The 20,098-nt window shown below is 39.1% G+C and overlaps 1 protein-coding gene across 10 annotated transcripts in view; it reads right to left on the bottom strand.

Annotated features, from left to right (window-relative positions):
• LOC148852865 (acyl-CoA) overlaps positions 1-20,098 on the bottom strand; it is a 99,566-nt gene that overhangs the window by 38,582 nt on the left and 40,886 nt on the right. For all 10 annotated transcript variants that reach the window (XM_088945628.1, XM_088945633.1, XM_088945631.1 and 7 more), the window contains one exon: positions 10,801-10,853. In XM_088945628.1, coding sequence (XP_088801754.1) covers positions 10,801-10,853 — 53 coding nt within the window. The remainder of the gene's footprint in view (positions 1-10,800; positions 10,854-20,098) is intronic.

Below are 20,098 nucleotides of genomic sequence, written 5' to 3'. Positions count from 1 at the left end.
TTGATACAACTTGGGATTAAAAAGATGACGAAGAGGTAAAGGAGGGATAGGAACACTGGAATGAGAATGAAATGACTGATCCTCCCTTGACTCATTTGAAGGAGGAGGAGTCTCAACAGAAGACTCAACTGGAACAGGAAGGGGAAGAGCAAACAACTATGACAAATTCTCCCCCTTTGGACAATGCCTCTCCTGAGAAGAATCATAAAAGGAAGAGAGCTCATCAAAGGTGACATCCATGGGGGAATAACCAAGGAAGATACACTTGTGGGCTTTTGGTTCAAATTTATGTCTCTGGACACTTGGGATATGTACATAACAAATGCAGCCAAAGACACGAAGAGGAATAGGAAAAAGATCCTTGCCCGGATGAAGAAGACTGAAGGGAGACTTAAACTCCAAAACCCTGGATGGCATATGGTTGATTAGGTAGGTTGTAGTGAGAACAACATCACCCCAAAATTTTGTAGGGACATGTGAGGCAAATAGAATATTTCTTGCAACTTCAACAACATGCATATTTTTTCTTTCAGCAACTTCATTCTATTCTAGGGTCCTAATACAGGAGCTTTGGTGAATAACCCCTAAATCAGTGAGATAGTAGGTCAGGTTTTTCTCAAAATATTCTTTTGCATTGTCGGATCTGAAAATTTTAATTTTGATATCAAATTGGGTTAGGACAAATTCATGGAATTGCCTCACAAGTCCGGGAACTTCATCACAGGACTTTATCAAAAATATCCAAGTGAACCGAGAAAAGTCATTAATGAACAAGATAAAATATTTGTAGCCACCCATGCAATTTTCAAAACTTGTCTTTAGTGTGTTTTGGCTTCTTATAGTACTCACAAATAATTTTTTTCTTCCTTGAGCTACTTGGAGTCCCTACAACTCCCTTGGGTTTCACACCCATATTAGCAGAGTGATCATTTAGACTAGCCCCTTGGACTTGGACAAGTCTCCTGCTTTCTTCACTACTTACCAAGGCATAGGCTTGAGATAGTGAAACACTATCCTTGGATAAAATATTTTTCTTTGTGATGTCATATTCTAGATTCAGTCCTGTCAACAACTCAAACACCCTGTTTCTCTCAACAAGTTTCATGTAGGTCTCAACATCATTAGTGGTGTCCTAGGCTACAGCTTCTATCAAATCAATTTGTTGCCATAAAGACTTCAGTATTGAGAAATACACAGCTAATGGTTTCTCCCCCTGTCTCAAACTCTTCACATCACTTCTCAGCTTATAAACCCTGGCCACATTTAATTTCTGGGAATAGGTTTCAGCAACACTATCCCAAATTTCTTTTGCTGAATTCATCCACAAATAGTGCTGACTAATCTGTGGTTGCATTGAGTTCACAAGCCATCCAATAACAGTATAATTTTCTTGCATCCATTTTTCATATGATGGATCATCTTCCGAAGGAGCCTTCTTGGTCCCAGAGATAAAACTCCATTTGCCTCTACTGTAGATATGAATTTTTACTGATTGTGACCAAGCTAGATAATTAGTTCCATCCAGCTTGACTGTGGTCACAGCCAGTAGGGAGTCTACAGAGGCTCCCAGAACCTGTTCGGATTCAGCAACATGCTTGTTTTTAACTTCTTAAGGGTTCATCTTCTTAAATACTTCAAAAATAACTTCTAACAACTTCGAATAACAACAAATGAAGACAGAACAAAAACTATGTTATGAGCCAACCTCTATGCAGTCGTACCAGCTACCTGCGTCACACTCGGAAGCTGGGAGAAATAAAGAAACCTTAGCCGCTCATTGTAAACTTCACGGAATACCAATCCACTTTATTCGGTCTTCAAGATGAAGGATGAGAAAACCTTCAGTCACTGAGCGCCCAAGTCAAACTCCTTGTGGGGCTCGCAATCAGATTTCTCCAGAAAATTAGGGTTTCGGGCAACACGCTTGAATCTGTTAGGAGGACAGCAAAACCAGTCCCCTTCTCTCCAAAAACCACTGACAATTGGGCTAAAATAGGTTTCTTTAACTATTCATACGATTCAGTTCTCCATACACACTGTGTATGGGAACAAATGAGTGAAAAGAGGGAAAAGTCGAACCTGCTCTGACACCACGAAGAAAAATAGCCTTTTGTAAAGAAAGGACTGTTTAAAAAGTTGTAGAAAATCAAAAGAAAGTAGCAAAAATCAGGTTTCAAGAAGAGAGAAGAAGAAGAAGGTGGCGGCAACTAGGGTTCAGAGAGTGATCTTTTCAAACATAACCTCCTCTCTTACTCCCTTAATTCTATTTCATTAAGTTAAACTTTAGTAATTTACAAAAAGGCCCCTAGTTGGGCAGAAAATTAAAGAACATAACATAAGAAAGAATAAAGCCCAAATTAAGGCCCATTACAGCAAAGAACATAAAAGATAAAAAAAAAAAAGATAAACTGCCTATGGGCCATTCGACCCATCTTCTCTACAAGGAGAATGCTTGTCTTCATCTTCCTTTTCTATCTCTTCTTCATCTATGGATTCCTAAAATCCTCACACAGTCGCACTGCGTCTTTGCATCTTTGTAAAGTTTTCGAAATTTCAGGTTGAGGGTTCGAATGACTAATGAACCCTTAAGCCCAAATGTTTATCTTATAAAAGACATGCCACAGTACATGAAGGTCTATTTAAGTCTATAGACCATCACAAAAGCAAGCCTTTAAATGGAATCTTTAAAACATAATTACAAGTATGTTATAGTGCAATAGGGTCTATTGTAATACTATAGACCTCCTAATAGAAAACTTATAAAAATAATCTTTAATATATTCTTATAGTCTTAGTACAAGTATATGAATGTCTATAGTAATATTGTAGACCCTCATTATAAAAGCCAACAAAAACTGAATAAATAATAAGAAAATTAATATTTAAGATAAAATATAAAATATTCATAAAAACAAATGATTAAACTAATTACTTATTAAAATAAAATAAAATGCATGAATAAAATGTTTTTATAATAATAAAACATTAAATGGTTTGTCTAATTTATATGATTTAATAAATAGTTTATATAGTGATATTGTATACCCTCATTATAAAAGTAAAAAAAATGAAATAATAATAAGAAAGTTTATATTTGAGATAAAATATTCATAAAAACCAAAAATAGTGAGATATTTTATATAACAATAAAAATATTACTTAAACTAATTACTTATTAGAATAAAATAAAATAATTTTCTTAATAATAAAAATATTAAATGGTTTATATTGTTTATGATTTAATTCTAATTATTTATTAGAACAAAAAGATATGCATCATGGAAGATAATAGTCTAGAAAGGTGTATTAATGTTTATTTTATCATTTTACAGAATATCATTGCATATTTCCTCATATTTTTACAATATTTCCATCCAACATTTCCGACATTACTGACATATGTCCTATATTTGGGTAGGCGACATTCCCATCAACATCGACATTTTAAACCTTGATCGTGACATGGGTCTGGGTGAATGAGGTACTAATGATAGTTTTGGGTCTGGAGTTATTACTACAGTAAAATTGGATGGTACAAATTACTTAGAGTAGGCATAATCAATCAAGATGGCCATTGGTGACATGGGTCTGGGTGTAGGAGGTACTAGTGATACTTTTGGGTCTGGAATTATTACTACGGTAAAATGGGATGGTATAACTATAAATTACTTAGAATAGGCACAATCAGGCAAGATGGCCATTGGTGCTCGTGGGAAACTGGGGTACATCATTGGGGAGAAGAATTCTAATACAAATTCCTTTCGGTGGGTATAGGATAATTACATGGTGATGTCCTGACCCTACTGACTCTCCCCCATTTCGTGTCTTTCGGAGACAACATTAAAGAAGTCAAGGCCAACAGAGTTCAATAGCCAAGGGGCAACCTAAAACTATGCAACCAATGCCATCAAACTGCTAGGAGCTAAATCAGTGTCTCACCCATTGATATTTACACTTCAAATTGTGATTTGGACCTTCCTATTGCAAAAAGGAAGGGGGTTAGATCATGCACCACACACCACCCCATGGCTCATTTCTTATCCTATGAAAAGGTTGCACCCTCATTTCGTGCTTTCCAATCTGCAATTGATAGTCCCTGTCCCCTTCTCCCTAAAAGTGTTGCAGAGATTCTTCTTGCTCCTAAATGGACAGAGGCTACGAAGGAAGAAATCAATGCCCTACAGAAAAATGGCCCATGGGAGTTGGTGGACCTTCCTGAAGGAAAGGAACCTGTAGGGTGCAAATGGGTGTTCTCTGTGAAACACAAGGCAGACGGCATTGTTGGGAGATACAAGGCAAGATTGGTGGCAAAGGGTTTTATGAAGGTATATGGGGTTGATTATGCTGAGACTTTTGTTCCTGTGGTAAAAATGAATTCTATCTGGGTCATCTCTCTAGCAGCAAACCTTGATTGGGAGCTTCATTAGTTGGACATTAAAAACGCCTTCTTGAATGGGGATTTGAAGGAGGAAGTATACATGATTCAACCTTTGTAAAGAAGGAACAAGGGAAAACAACAGCCCTGATTGTTTATGTGGATGATATTGTCATTATTGGTGACTGAGTTTCAGAGATACAGAGGTTAAAGAAGTTCATAGCTACGCAGTTTGAAGTGAAGATCTAGAACCATTGCATTATTTCCTTGGAATTGAAGTGGTCCGCTCTCAACAAGGTATCTTCATCTCTCAAAGGAAGTACACCCTAGATCTCCTAAAAGATATAGGAAAACTTGGGGCCAAACCTATTGACACTCCTATAGATGTGAATCACAGACTTGGGGATTGTAGTGGTGTACTCATGGAGGATCCAAAATAGTACTAAAGACTTATGGGTAGACTTCTCTACATATCTACAACTAGGCTCGACATAGCATATGTTGTGGGGGTCCTTAGTCAGTTTATGCATGCTCCAAAGGTAGTACACCTAGAAGCAGCAAATAGAGTACTGAGATATCTAAAGAATTCCCAAGGACATGCCTATTGTTCAAGAAGCATGGTTACATGAGAGTTGAGGTTTACACTGATGCTGATTGGGCTGGTTCTGTAGATGACAAGAAATCCACCAGTGATTACTACACCTTTGTAGGAGGAAATCTTGTTACTTGGAGGAGTAAGGAAGAGTCTGGTTGCCCAGTCCAGTGCAGAGGCAGAATATAGGGCCATGTCACTCTATTGTGATAACAAGGCAGCTATCAACATTGCTGCAAATCTAGTTCTCCATGATAGAACCTAACATATTTTAGTTGACAAGCATTTTATCAGGGAGAATGGAGAAGTTTGTACCCCTTACATCAGCTCGAAAGAACAACTTGCAGATGTTTTACTAAGGGATACAATTCCTTGTGGCATTATGATTTATGTAACAAGTTGGGGATGATTGACATCTACGCCCCAACTTGAGGGGGAGTGATGTAATATTAGATGTGTGCCACAAGAGCACTTTTGTCTTATTCTTCCCTTTTAAGTTGTACGGTCGCCCTAGTATAAATATAACAGCTGGCGCTGCCAGCCTAGGCTTTAGTCTCTTTCAACTTCTTTCTCTTGTTCTTCTCCTCTCTTCTTCTATTACATTGGCTGAAAACACAAATCATAACAGAAACTCACCGTATGTCCTTCCTGTCCACAATAACCGCACTCTCTAACCATGCCCCAACCACCAACACCAACATCATGGCCTCTAATACTCCCATCTCTACTATTACCACAACCACCTCTCACTCCATAGTTACCTCCTCTAGGATAGCCACTTCTACCACGTGAGCCACCTCTACCACCTTTGGTTGCGGCTAGGGCTAATTTCTATAGTACTGAAGAGTTATCTATATGTAGGCTAGTAACCCTTCTAACTCCAAAAAAAACTTATGGTAAGGTGGGTATATCACTGCTACTTAAAATTTGAGCACATACTGGCTGAAATTCAAACCTCAACCAGAAAGAAATCTTGCCACATCCAACTGATCTCTTTGTTGTTGTTGCACCTCGAGATCAATTGAAAGGAACTGATAGGAATCCAACTCATTGCGCAAACACTTTAAACTGGCATAATACTCCTCGACATTCCTATCACCTTGTTGTAACTGAAAATATTCTTGTTATAGTTGATAAATCCTAGTCACATTATTCTGTCTGGAGTACAATTGTTTGGCGTGTTCCCAAATTTCTGTGTCAAAGAACATCAAATTCATACTAATATGAGGTTTTATACTGTTCCTAAGACATGTCATGATCTATGCATTCTCTTGGATCCAATCATTATACCCCGCAGCCCCTAGATCTGGCTTATTCTCTTTAATATATTTTAGTTTACCTCTAGCTGTCAAATTTACTTCGACTGATTTTGCCCATGGTACATAATTTGTACCACTGAGTTTGATTGAAGTCATCTGGGCAGAAATGAAATCTGGTTGTACAGTCACACTTGTTTTAGTTTCACTTCCAGAAGCTGCCATAGATCACAGGTAAACTACTTCAGCAATTCACACCCACTAGCTAACACCTTCCAAGACCAAAAAGAATTCAGCCAATTCTGAAACACTCTTGGGAACACCAACAGCCTAGCTATAATACCTCTAAAAACTGTCCAACCTCACACATCAATTGGAAAACAAAAAACAGATCACCATGTTGCTTTATCCCACCATTCACAGACCAAAAAACAACCTACACGTACCATGTACACAGTCCCTCTTCAAACTGCCAAATAGAGGGAGTCTAGAAAACCATCAACAACACAACAAAAAATGCAATTTGAGGCATGGAAGCCTCCTATACCCCTGGGCGATCAGTCATTTTTTTATTCTTTCTCTTCCCTTCACTGTATATGAGTGGAAACTTTTAGTCGAACCTGGTTGAGACGTCCTTCACAGAGCAAGTTGAGTAGGTCGATCACCTGGCTCTGATACCATGTGACTTAATCTATGATTTATTAATTAAATAAGTCCTACTAGAAATCTAGGAGACAGATTCAGTTGAGAAAGAAGAAATGAAGAGAAGAAGATTAGAAATGAATAGGGCTGAAGTCTATGAGTATCGAGAAACCCAACTGCTGCCCTTATAACTTTTATTCATAAAAGGTGAAAATTACTCAATTACCCCTGATTATGTGACACAAAGATACAACAAGAACCATAAATACAAGAGGGAAAAGTCTAAAAAGACCCTGCACAAACACTATAATTTAACACACAATATCATAATTTGAATTCAAACAAGCAAGAAATTCAAACACCCTATTTGTCTCCACCAACTTCCTATATGTTGTTGCATCCTTGTAGCTTTCCCACTCAATTGTCTCCAAGTGATCAACTTCATGCCATAAAGACTTCAGTGTAGAGTGACAGATAAGGTTTCTCCCCCTGTTTAATTGTTTATTTCACTCTTCAACTCACAAGCCCTAGCAACATTAAGAGGCTGAAAGTCTCTTTCATATTCTCCCGTATTTTTTTAGTTATTTTCTCCCATAAATAATTTCTGCTAATGTGGGGCTACATGGAATTACACAGCCAAGTCATCACCAAATAGTTTTCTTGAATCCACTTGGCATGAGTTGGGTCCTCCTTGGCTGGTCTTTTTTGCATCTCCAGCCCACATCCACTTGGGCATGCAGCCTCTCACTGAAAGAAAAAGAACTTCTGTACCTACTGCAAACAACATGGGCATATTATCATTAAATGCCCTACTCGGCCCCCTAGGAAAGGTCAACACAAGGCACTTCAGACAGTTGCAGAGTCTTCACCTGATGGTACTCCCTCCCCTACTTCAGCTCAAAAGGGGAAATCTTTTGGCACTTTGATTGAAGAAAAGATACGGCAGCTTATGTCTTCAGCTATCGAATTTGCTTTGTTTTGCTATCGGCTTGTCTAGTAAGTCCTCTACCACTTGTCCCTCTTCTAGCCATATGTGGATATTGACTCGAGTGCCTTTAATCCTATGACTAGAGCCTCTTTTAGTTAGACCTCCAGACCCTATGTTTATAATGACTAGATTGTTACTGCTGGTGGTCAGCATTGAAATTGGTTGTGATGATTTATTCTCTCTTTACTCTCAAGCGCCCTCAAGGCTTGATTCTTCTAGTGTATGTTGACGATATACTTATTACTAGTGATTGATTATTTGGAAGGGATCAATTAGTTGAAGTACCTTCTAGTGACAAGGGTTAATATTGTAATTGGGCAAATTTCTTAAACTACCCTTATGGTTTAGCTAATTGACTAACTCTACCCTCACTGTTTACAAATTGTCTTAAAGTATCCCTATTATTTCTGACAGTTGTCTAAAACCTCCCCAACCATTAATTCTCCGTTATGAACCATTCACATGTGACATCACGTGACTGATATATTCAAAATTCCCTAAAATACTCCTTTGTCACAGAAAACTCAAGGAACCGTGACCAGGAGCATTTGGCGATGAACGTGATGTTGCTGGCTATGAACAAGCTTCAGAGGGGCCACTCTGAGTGGAAATGCCCATTGCCATTAGCTCTGCAGCCTTCTTGGTAAAAATGCTAAATATAGCAAGCGTGGTGTTTGTATCTTTACAGGAAAAACTGGTGTACAGGATTGGTTTGCCACAGGCTAGCAAGGTGTAGACCTGCAAATGCATATACAAGAGCTTTTGTTGCTGCTGGTTTTGATTCGGCTTCGAGCTTCTTGAGATCATAGTAGCTGAACACAGCCTCTCACAATGTGTTGGCCTTGGGCTCTTGCCAATAGAAGTGATTTAGGACTATCCTTTTAATCCACCTGTTAGAGAAAAAACGCAAAGACATTGTCAGAGCACATTCCGGGAATTGGTGTGGGATTTTGTTTTTCAAATAAAATGGGATTGGGGGACTAGAGAGAGAGAAAGTTGGAACCAGTTTGCTTCAAAGGAAGCAAAGAATTCAAAAAAGGAAAAAGATGAACAGAAGCTAAAATGCTCAATGCCCCTTGAGATCCTTGAATCTACTGCTGGTCCGACATCACTAAAAAGCACTAAGGGCAATTTGATCAGAAAATCTAGAAAGATCAAAAAGTGAATAGGCAGTGTCGCAATATGGACTAGGGAATCAAACAGTGGATGACACTATCACCACTTTATGCACAGGAACATAAGTTTGTTTTCAGAAAGTATTTATTTAAAATAAAGGATAAACTAAAATGAAAATAATATTTGATAGGGGGTAGTATGGTCATTTCGATTATTATCACTTACATGCTGATGCTCTCAGTGAAAGTTTTGTAACTTTGAAACTGACAACACGGAACAGAATGGTACAAGAACCTACAGCAAGCAATCTAGCAAACCGGTTCTTGATTTCGCCAATCACGTTCAACGCGTTCGCTTCAGCCAGAACATCAGAGAGGCCGGCACCAAATTCCCTCCTTGAATCTCTTCGCATCAGGGAGTGATAGAACTCTACCACTTCTGAACTCGTCTCACTTTTCCTGTTGCGGTTTTCAGCCCCTTTTCTGGTAATGGTGGTAGCAACAATGGTGAGGGGGAAGAAAAAAGAAGAGGGAGTGAGAGAGACGAGTTACATAGAGGACGAAAGGGGAATAGAGGGTAAATTTGAAATTTCGTATTTTTCCGTTAGCACTTAACGGTGATGTCAATTATCAGAAAACTTAAGGGTACTTTAAGACAATATGTAAACAGTAAGGGCAGAGTTAGTCAATTAGCTAAACCATAAGGGTAGTTTAAGAAATTTTCCCATTGTAATTTTACCTCTCTTATAATTCTCTGTTGTACACTACCTTTGTACACTTTGTATTTTATCATTCTTGTATGGACAACATTGTCCATTTACACACTTTATATAGATAGATAGATAGATAGATAGATAGATAGATAGATACACTAATACAGACTGGACAGGACATGCTCCCTTGATGACAAGAGTCCTACTTCTAGTACCCGTGCCTTTGTAGGAGGGAAGTTACTTTACTAGAAGAGTAAGTAGTTGGTTGTTGCTTGTTCCAATGCAAAAGCCAAGTAAAGATCCAATGGGAGAAACTCCTAATTTTGTACTATGATAACAAGGCAATAACAAATATTGCCCATAATCCTGTTCAGCTTGACTGCACTAAACATATTGAGGTTGATCAGCATTTTGTGAGGAAAAGAGTGTTGTCTAGAGAAGTGCGCCTTCCTTATGTGAAGACAAATCAGAAGTTGGCATATGTATTCACTAAAGGAGTTCCTCATTTAAAGCTACATTCTACTCTTGGAAAATCGGGGATGCTAGATTTTTGGTGGGCTTTTATGTATAATATTGGGCCTAATGAGTCTTTATTTTCATTTCTTTATTGCTGCCGCCCTATTAAGGGCATAGATGTAAATTTCCTTTACATTATACTAAAATATAAAAGATAAGTTGGGATTCTCTAGAATCCCATGAACTGATTGTGTTTCTCCCATCTTTTCTCACTTCTCACTTCTCCTCCTTGCTATTCTCATTTGCATCCACCTTCTCTCACATTCTTTCGTTGTTTCTTAATATTTTTTACTACTGAAATATATCAAAGAAAAGAATCTTAAGCTGATCTATGAGACAGAATATATGTGTGTTTTACAATAAAGAATAATAGATCACAATAGCCTATACTTAGTAAAACACAGGACAAAGTGCAGCTGAAGAAATTTACTTCAGTCCTGAAGTACTTAAAATGTGAAGACACCTAGCAGCATAAAATAGATGAGGGATGAGAATTATTGAAGAATGAAATTACACAAACCAAAAAGGGAAATAGCAGTATTCATTGTAAAGGAACAAAATAACTAAAATGATATCAATAAGTTGTAAAGAGAGTGACGAAACTTGTTATCAGTTGTATTCCTGTAAAACTTGTAGAAAGAATCCCAGTGTTTTGCCTGCAATCATGTGAAGTATACAGGTAAGAATTTTACCTATGCATTGTCAATTCTCACAATAAAATGAGAAAGAAAGTCTGATTACACACGTGTTGCCTAGGATTGCTTAAAGAATGGAGTATGGACAATGATATCCATCATATAATTGTACAATTTTATAATTTCATGAATTAGAAGTTTGGTAAAATTTTATTTCTTATAAAAGATCTTGAATACATGTTTTTATTCCTAAGGATAGCAAAGGAGGTGTCTGATGAATAGCCTGTATATGCTCCTAGAATAACATTTACAGTATATATCACTTGAAGCAAGAGATCAATGGTCTATGACAGGGGGGAGTCATTGGTGGGATATTACTCTATTATATGTGGTATATAGGAAGATATGGACCATATCAAATGTTTAAGCCTGAATGTAAGGAAGATGATAAGAACATCAAGAATCCAAACCAATAGAATTACATCTTTGAGTTTCTTGTGTGGATAAATTTGGAAAATGAGATGTATGGGTCCAAGTTCTTAGTAGTGATGAGCTCATCTTTGCTAAGCCGAGTTTATGTACAAGTCTAATGTGAAGAGAGCTAGAAGATAGCTATGTAGGTCCAAAGTAGTTCAGTCAGCCCTAGTTACATCAAAAGGTGTTTGAAAAGCAGAAAATCAGAAAGGAAATAGTTAGAAGTTTGAGAACAGAATGCCATGTATTAAGAAGGATGAGAAAACAACATTAGTAATAAGGGGGTTGATAGACCCACTTTGAATTCTGAAACTTTGAACTGGTTCAAGGGAGCTCACCCTCCTGAAACGGAGTAGAAGAAGAGAGGAAGAAGGAGAAGAGGAGAATAGTAGGGTTTTTCTTACTTTCCGAATAGATGGGGTTTACAATTATCTATACTCTCTCCTCAAACTCTCCTGCACATGGATTCGACTGCAACTGATAGCTAACTGGAGGGATGTGGCCTCCTCACGTAAACGAACCTCAGTGGAGGTTGCACATGGGTGATCAGGTGCTTCTCTCGTACAGGGCCTGGTCACTGAGTGTCTTGGGCCTGGGTCTCCTGGCATGGGCCCGAATTGGTAGTTGAGAGCCTATCAGGGGTTTATTGGGGAGGATGGGTATTTTGGGAATATTTTAATTTTAATTATTAGTGGATTAGGGTATTGAAAAAAGTCCTAATTCGATGGTATAAATAATACAAGCATTCTTACTAGGGTTGTAAAATTGATCGAGAAATAGTGAAAATTTTCTCAATATCCTCCATGGATGTAGGCTCAATATGCCAAACCATGTAATTATGTAAGTCTATGTTATTCTCTTGTTCATGTTTTTCTTTGTTATTTTGCATTCTTTTCACAAAAAAAAAAAATTGAATGTGAACACTATGGTCAAAAGATCATACAAAGGATGAACATTGGGATTTTTCATGGATGACCTCAAAGGTTTAGGAAGCAAAAAAAAATAAGGACAAGATTGAAGAGAGAGAAGTGATGGAGGAAGAAGATAGAAGAAAAGGAAGAAGAGAGTAATTCAAAACCTCTCTTGAGCCCCCAATGATCTCTTTTATTCTTTTGTTGTAAAAAATAAGGACAATTACATGAGTGCCCTTAGTAGGGCATCCATCGCTAAAGACAAGTGCCTTTAGTAGGGCACAAACTACTAACACAAGTCAAAAACATAACTTAAAGAAAAACAAAGAAACTAAGGCCCATTCGAACCATTATCTTTACACTCTCCCTCAAGCTGAGCAAAGATATCAATCATGCCCAACTTGCTTACACAATGTTGTAACTTTGCCTTGGGGACACCCTTGGTTAGAACATCTACTAATTATTGCTCTGAGACAATAAAAGGAAGGAAAACTTCTCCAGAAGCTGCCCTTTTTTTTATCAATAACACTTCCATTAATTCATCAGTAGAAAATTTACAAGTGGAAGACAAACACACTTATCTTCCAAGAGTCACAAAGAACTTCAAGAAATGAAAAAAGAAAAAACAAAGATACAAATACACTAACGTTTCAGCTTAGCCCAAAACAAAGAATCCCTTTCTGCCCCTTGTTTTGCTAAACCGTCAGCTAGGGAATTAGCTGATCTTCTAATCCAACATGTCTTAACTTCCATCTCCCGCACCATCCATTTGAATTTCCTCTTCTCATTATTATACTTCCATAAATCATTTTGATCTTTAGTCAGCCACCCTATCACCACCTCTGAATCCCCTTCAATTATAAGTTTCTTGATGTTCAATTCCTTGGCTTTTCGGGCTCCTTCCATAACTGCACATATCTCAGCTCTAAGGGAGTCACCCACTCCAATTGGGCCTGAGAACATAGCAGAGATGACCCCATTTTCATCTCTAAAAACACCCCCGATCCCCGATTGTCCCGGGTTTCCCCTACTGCATCCATCAAAGTTTAATTTCAAGAATCCACTAGGTGGGGGGGTCCAAGCCACACTCGTTACTGACTTGGTCTGCGTGCAATTTGTAATTTCACCCCACTTCCTCAACATGTCATCCACAGTGTAATCTGTGAATATTTCCAAAGATTTCAGCGATTGTACCGCCCTAAAATGTATGATAGCCCTTAGATCTGTTGTTCCTCTCTGAGTTTCTGAGAAGATCCTGGAGTTTCTTTCTTCCCACAGTGTCCAACATACTGCAGCCCTTAGTGTCCTCTCCACATTGTCCTTCCTCTTTTTAACCGCCACCTGAAAAAGGAAGGTGAGAAAAGGCCCTGCATGTCTGATGGGGGGATTCCAGTTGCACCCAAATAAGGAGAAATCCCAACCCCACAATGACCTCGCGAAGTGGCAAAACACCATTAGGTGAAAACCACCCCCATCTGCTTTACACAGAACACACCACTGAGGTGACAAGCAAGTATTGGGTCTCTTCTTTTGGAGTAGATCACCAGTGTTGATTCTTTCCAGATAGGCTTCCCAACAAAAACTACCAACCCTAGGAGGTATAGCTCTGCACCAAACCGCACCAACAGGGAAAGGGGACAAGGTAGGACTGGTGGACTGACTCAAGACTTTGAAGAACGAAGCACAAGAGAAAATGCCATTGGGGGTAGGTGTCCAAATTCTAGAATCCGCCTCAGTGGGGTCTAAGACAACGTTATCAAGAAGTGCAAAAAGGCTCAAAATACAGTCGAAGTCTGAGTCCCTCAAATCCCTTCTTAGACCCAAGTTCCACCCAATCCCAGAAGTGGAAGAGGACAGGCTGGTGAAAGACGAGATCGGCTCATTTTTCAAATCAGAAAGAGCATACAAAGACGGAAACTGATCCTTTAGAGGGACGCTCCCCATCTAGGTTTGTTCCCAAAATTTTATGGAGTTACCGGAATTCAAGTCATACCTGATATTAGGAATGAAGACTGGTAGTAGGTCATGAATGGCTTTCCAAGGGGAATTGCTTGTGATCCTAGCTCTGATTCCAGCGTCCCATCCATTGTGCTCCAGCCCATGAATACTTTGCCACTATTCTAGCCCATAGCTTCTCCTTCTCCATAGGAAACCTCCACAACCACTTCCCCAACAGAGTCATATTCCTTCTCGTAATACTCCCAAGCCCCAAACCACCACACGACTTACTCCTACACACTATCTCCCAGCTAACTCTATGATCCCTCCTCTTCTCCTGGCTCCCACAGAAAATCTCTCATTAACTTCTCTAATTTGTTAGCAATATTCACTGGGGTTTTAAACACCTACATGAAAAAGATGGGTAAGTTAGCAAGCGTGGCCTTAATTAATGTTTTGTCATGTCATGCTAAACTAGGTTGTTAGCTATGCTGATTGCAGCCTGATTATCATAATAAAGCATTAAGGGCTTATCATGTGTAATACCCATCTCCTCTAGAAGTGGCTTGAGCCATAACAACTCTAAAAATCCATGTGCCATTGCCATGTACTCTGCCTCAGCCGAAGACCTGGCTACTACTACTGACTGCTTCTTACTCCTCCAGGAGACAATGTTCCCTACAACCAAGGCATAATAACCCGATGTAGATCTCTTATCACCACCATCAGCTAAGAATTTATGGTTAGCATCAATAGGTGTAGAAATAGGTTTGGCACCATGTTTCCCAGCCTCTGTAAGAAGATCTAACACATACTTTTGTTGGGAGATGAAGATGCCACCTTTAGACCTAGCAACTTTGATTCCCAGGAAATATCTCAATTCCCCTAAATCCTTAATTTCAAATTCTAAATTAAGGAATGCCTTAAGTGCCTAAACTTCCTCTGTATCACTCCCTATAACGACAATATCATCAACATAAACAATGAGGAAGGTAAACTGAGTGCCTCTCCTCTTCACAAACAAGGTATGGTCAAACTGCTTCTATGTATAGCCAAACTTGAGATATTTTGGGGGTTACTTGAGGCCATAAAGAGGTTTCTTCATCTTGCATACCTTGCCCTGCATTTTCCTACCATACATACCTGGTGAAAGTGACATATAAACCTCATCAGTTGTTAATGTCAACTATGCAGGGGTATTTTTGTCTTTATGCTTATGTTGAAGTTGCTGATGTGTAAATTTATGTTAGATCTCATGTCCCTCACTTAAGCAGGGGCAAAGGTGTCATTTCCAGATTAATAGAAATACAAAAAAAAATATGGCCGAATGGGAGAGACTGATTTTCTCTCTTGTTCGAACTAGAACTTTTTCTCCTGTTCTCTTCTCCTCTTCTTCCCTCTCTTTTCCTCTTTCTTTTATTTCTGTTGTTATCACTCTAATAGAATTAAAGGGCAGACCGAATTCTAATATGGTATCAGAACCAAACTGAGCAAATCGAAACTGCCCAGAATTATGTTCTTTGCGCACCCAATCTAGGGTTTTCTCTTGTTTTCTTTGCCACCAGTTGGAGATAAGGGAAAGAGCTGAAAAGGAGTGATCGCCCTCTTCCCTTGGAGGTTTCTGTGCTTCCAGTCGTGTAGTTCGTGGTTGGTTGCTATGGTTTGTAAGAAGCCCTCCCCTAATCGATGAAGAGAAGAGGGCTGATTCATGTGATGCAGTGGGTGCCTAATATGGTCTGATTTTCTGGTGATTAGGTAAGAGGTTTTTATGCAGTCTTTTGTCGTGAATCAAATGATAAGTTTGTTTCAGATTGTATGGTGGGAATTCAGGTTGTAGTGTGTTAGGGTTTATGCAAATTTCAGTGTGATTTCAGGTAGTCATGTGGTAGGGTTGTAGTGTAGAGAGTGCAGTTTTCAGCAATAATAAGTGCTAAAAACAGTGTGGTTTAGTGCAGTGTGCCGAATTCAGCAATGGGAGACAATAGTGATAGTAAAACTAGTGTGATGGTCCCTACTGACTACCTGAATGTTCAGATGACTTCTATTAAACTTAATGGAGAAAATTGTGTACCTTGGTCTAAATCTATAGAAGTCTTTCTTAAGGCAAAGAAGAAGGTGAAACACATAAGGGAGGAAAAACCCTCCACTGATTCTCATGAGTATGATGACTAGGAACAAAAAGATGCACAGATTATCACATGGTTATGGAACAGTATGGAACCCAAGATTAATGTGAATTTCATGTTTCTTGATACCGCCAAGGAAGTGTGGGAGCATGCTAAGAAGTTGTATTCGAGTCAAGACAACACAACTAGAGTATATCAGTTGTATTAGGAATACTTTAATTTGCAACAGGGTAATCAGAGTCTTGAGGAGTATTATGCTAGTATGAGAAACATTTGTAATGAGTTGAATGTTTATCACCCCCTCACCTCTAATGTCAAAATTCAGCAACAGCAAAGAGAGCAACTAGATGTGACTCGATTTTTTGTAGGGCTGAAGTCTGAATATGAACCAGTGTGGGCTCAGATACTAGGAAGATTAGCTCTCCCTTCCTTAGAAGAGGTGTTTGCTCAACTTAGGAGGATTTCTATTGGATCTACCGAGAACTCCAGTGTTTCCGACAGATCAGCCTTTGCAATATCAAGGGGCGGTGGTGTTAGAGGTGGAGCTCGGGGAGCTCAGTTTGGCCGTAGTGGTAGTAGTGGACCGGTATATGGTCGTAGTGGTGGTGATGGACCTACATATAACCGTGGTAGTGGTCGTATTGGAGGTCAAGATTCAGAGGGAGTCTGTGGCAGAGGACGTAGTTCGAGCCCGAGGAGATGTACACAGTGTGGTATGGATGGACATACCATTAATTATTGCTATGATTTGCATGGTCCACCTTCAACTTGGGCCAATCATGCCATGACCAGTGACAGTAGCTTCAGACAAGAGAGCCATTTAGCTTATCAGATGCTCCCTACATCCAAAGATGTTCCCGGGAAGGAGATGATGAGTGTTCCCCGTGATGAGTATGAGAGGTTTGTCCATACCACATCTCAACAGAACACGGCTACTCTTGCACACTCAGGTATGGCTAGTCTGGCATGCACACCCAATTCCTGGATTAATGACTCTGGAACCTCCGATCACATGACTGGAACTCCAGGTGTGTTTTCTTCCCTCTCTCATTGCCCAACATCACAATCTGTTACCCTTACTAATGGTTCCACATCCTCCATTTGTGGTGTTGGTAATGTTAACATGGACCCTTTACCCTTATCCTCAATTTTGTATGTCCCTAAATTTCCGTTTAACCTTATGTCAATTAGTAAGTTGACCAAGTCTCTTAATTGTTCTATTACTTTTTACCCTTCTTCATGTGTTTTTAAGGATCTCAAGACGGGGATGAAGATTGGTGGATTGTATTATCTTGACGGTGGTGAAAATACATCAACAGCTCTCTAGTCATCTCTTTCTCCTCTCCAATGGCACTGTCGATTTGGTCATCCTTCGCTGAAAGTTCTAAAGTCTCTGGTTCCTTCATTGAGTCATCTTTCTGTTTTGGATTGTGAGTCGTGTCAGTTGGGGAAATATCATCGTGTTCCCTTTAGTCCTAGGGTTGATAAACGTATGTCAAGTCCTTTTTCTTTGGTTCATTTAGATGTTTGGAGTCCTTATAAAGTAATGTTATACAATGGATATAAATACTTTGTCATTTTTTGTTGATGATTATTCAAGGATGACATGGCTTTATTTAATGAAAGAAAGGAGTGAATTGTTTTCCATTTTCCAAAAATTTTATGCTGAAATTCACAACCAATTTGGTGTCCACATTAAAATTTTTCGTTCCGATAATGGCCATGAATATTTCTCTACATCATTTCAAGAATATTTGGACCAACATGGCATTACCCATTAGACTTCATGTACCTACACCCCACAACAAAATGGGGTGGCTGAGAGAAAGAATCATCATCTTTTGGAAACTACTCGATCCGTCATGCACCACATAAATGTACTCAAACCTTTTTGGAGTGATGCGGTGCTTACTTTTTGCTTCCTGATTAACTGGATGCCCACGTCTATCATTGATGGTCATTCTCCATTCACCACTTTGTTTCCTACCTTGTCTCTGTTTCCTCTTTCTCCTCGAGTTTTTGGGTGTGCCTGCTTCATTCATAATCTGGGGCCAGGAAGGGACAAGTTAGATGCATGATCCATTAAGTGCATCTTCCTTGGCTATTCCTGGACTCAGAAAAGGTATAAGTGTTATCATCCTATCTCTTAATGTTCCTTTGTGTGTGCTGATGTTACTTTCTTTGAGTCTACTCCGTTTTTATTGGGGTCAAATGATGCTTCTTCCTCCTCATCACTTCCTCCTCTTCCTCTTCTAGTTGCGGATTTTGTTCCTCTTGTTCCAGCTGTGACCAAGTCCTTGCCTCCAGTACCACCACCTATTGAATGGCCACCTATTCGTCAAGTGTATACACATCGCCAACATGTACCGGCTCCTCCTCCAACTCCATCATCGTCAACAGATCCGGCAGTTGTCCCCACACCAGCCCCAACCCCAGTATCTGAACTTAATCTTCCCATTGCCTTGCGGAAAGGTAAACGTAGTTGTACCCTTCATCCAATTTCTAATTATGTTTCTCTCACTCAACTTTCTGCTTCCCATCGCCAGTTTATCTCCTTGTTATCCTCTATTGTTGTCCCTAAGGATGTCTAGGAAGCCCTTGCCTCTCCAGGGTGGCACCGTGCAATGGAAGAAGAACTCTCATCTCTAACTCATAATCATACATGGGACCTCACCACTCTTCCTCCTGGTAAACAGGCTGTCGATTGTAAGCGGATTTATACTGTTAAGTACTTACCTAATGGTAGTGTAGAGCGGCTGAAAGCTAGACTTGTTGCCAAAGGGTACTCCTAAATCTATGGTATTGACTACATAGAGACCTTCTCCCTGGTTGCTAAGATTGGTTCAATTCGTGTTGTGATTTCTCTTCCTGTTATGTATGATTGGCCCTTCTATCAGCTTGATATCAAGAATGCTTTCTTACATGGTGATCTGCTTGAAGAGGTCTATATGGAGCAACCACCGGGGTTTGTTGCTCAGGGGGAGGATGATAAGGTGTGCCAACTAAAGAAGGCCATTTATGGACTTAAACAGTCTCCTCGAGTATGGTTTGGTAGGTTCAGTGAGGTGGTAAAGAAGTTTGGTATGAAACAGTGCCAAGTTGACCATTTAATCTTTAGTCATGACTCACAGGCTGGAAAGATCCTTTTGGTGGTGTATGTAGATGATATTGTTATTACCGGGAATGATAAAGTGGGAATTGATAGGTTGAAAACCTTTCTACAGGAACATTTTCAGACAAAGGACCTTGGTAAACTAAAATATTCTTGGGGATAGAAGTAGCAAGGTCTAAGCATGATATTAACTTGTGTCAAAGGAAATATGTCCTTGATTTGTTGGAAGAAACTTGTTTGTTAGGTGCTAAACCAGTTGAAACACCTATGGAAACAAACACTAAGTTGAGCAGTGATATAGGTGAAGAGTTTGAAGACCCTGGCAAGTACCGGCGGCTTGTAGGTAAACTGAACTACCTAACCTTTACTCGGCCAGACATTTCATTTGCGGTTGATGTGGTAAGTCAGTTCATGCAGAAACCTCGGGTTCCACTTGAGATGCATAAGCACTAATTGTGTTAATTATTTCCTCAACTTATTCTATCTTTAATTCATTTAACATTTATAATTTTATTTTTTTAAATCCTTGTCTACTATTATTGCTACTCCATTTCTATTATTTACTTCTCCCGTGTACCATAGTTTGTTACCATCAATTTCTTTAGTTTTTTTACCCTTCCATTTATTTTCTTGTAAGCATGCAATATTTAACTTCTCTTCATAGTGTCTACTAATTTCATAATCTTTCTTGTTAATTTTCCTACA

The sequence above is a fragment of the Nelumbo lutea genome, chromosome 5, assembly GCF_056320005.1.
Source record: "Nelumbo lutea isolate HS-2025 chromosome 5, American lotus-T2T, whole genome shotgun sequence".
In the NCBI taxonomy this organism is placed as follows: domain Eukaryota; kingdom Viridiplantae; phylum Streptophyta; class Magnoliopsida; order Proteales; family Nelumbonaceae; genus Nelumbo; species Nelumbo lutea.
The sequence above is the reverse complement of the archived record's forward strand: the minus strand, read 5'-3'. Positions and strand labels throughout refer to the sequence as shown.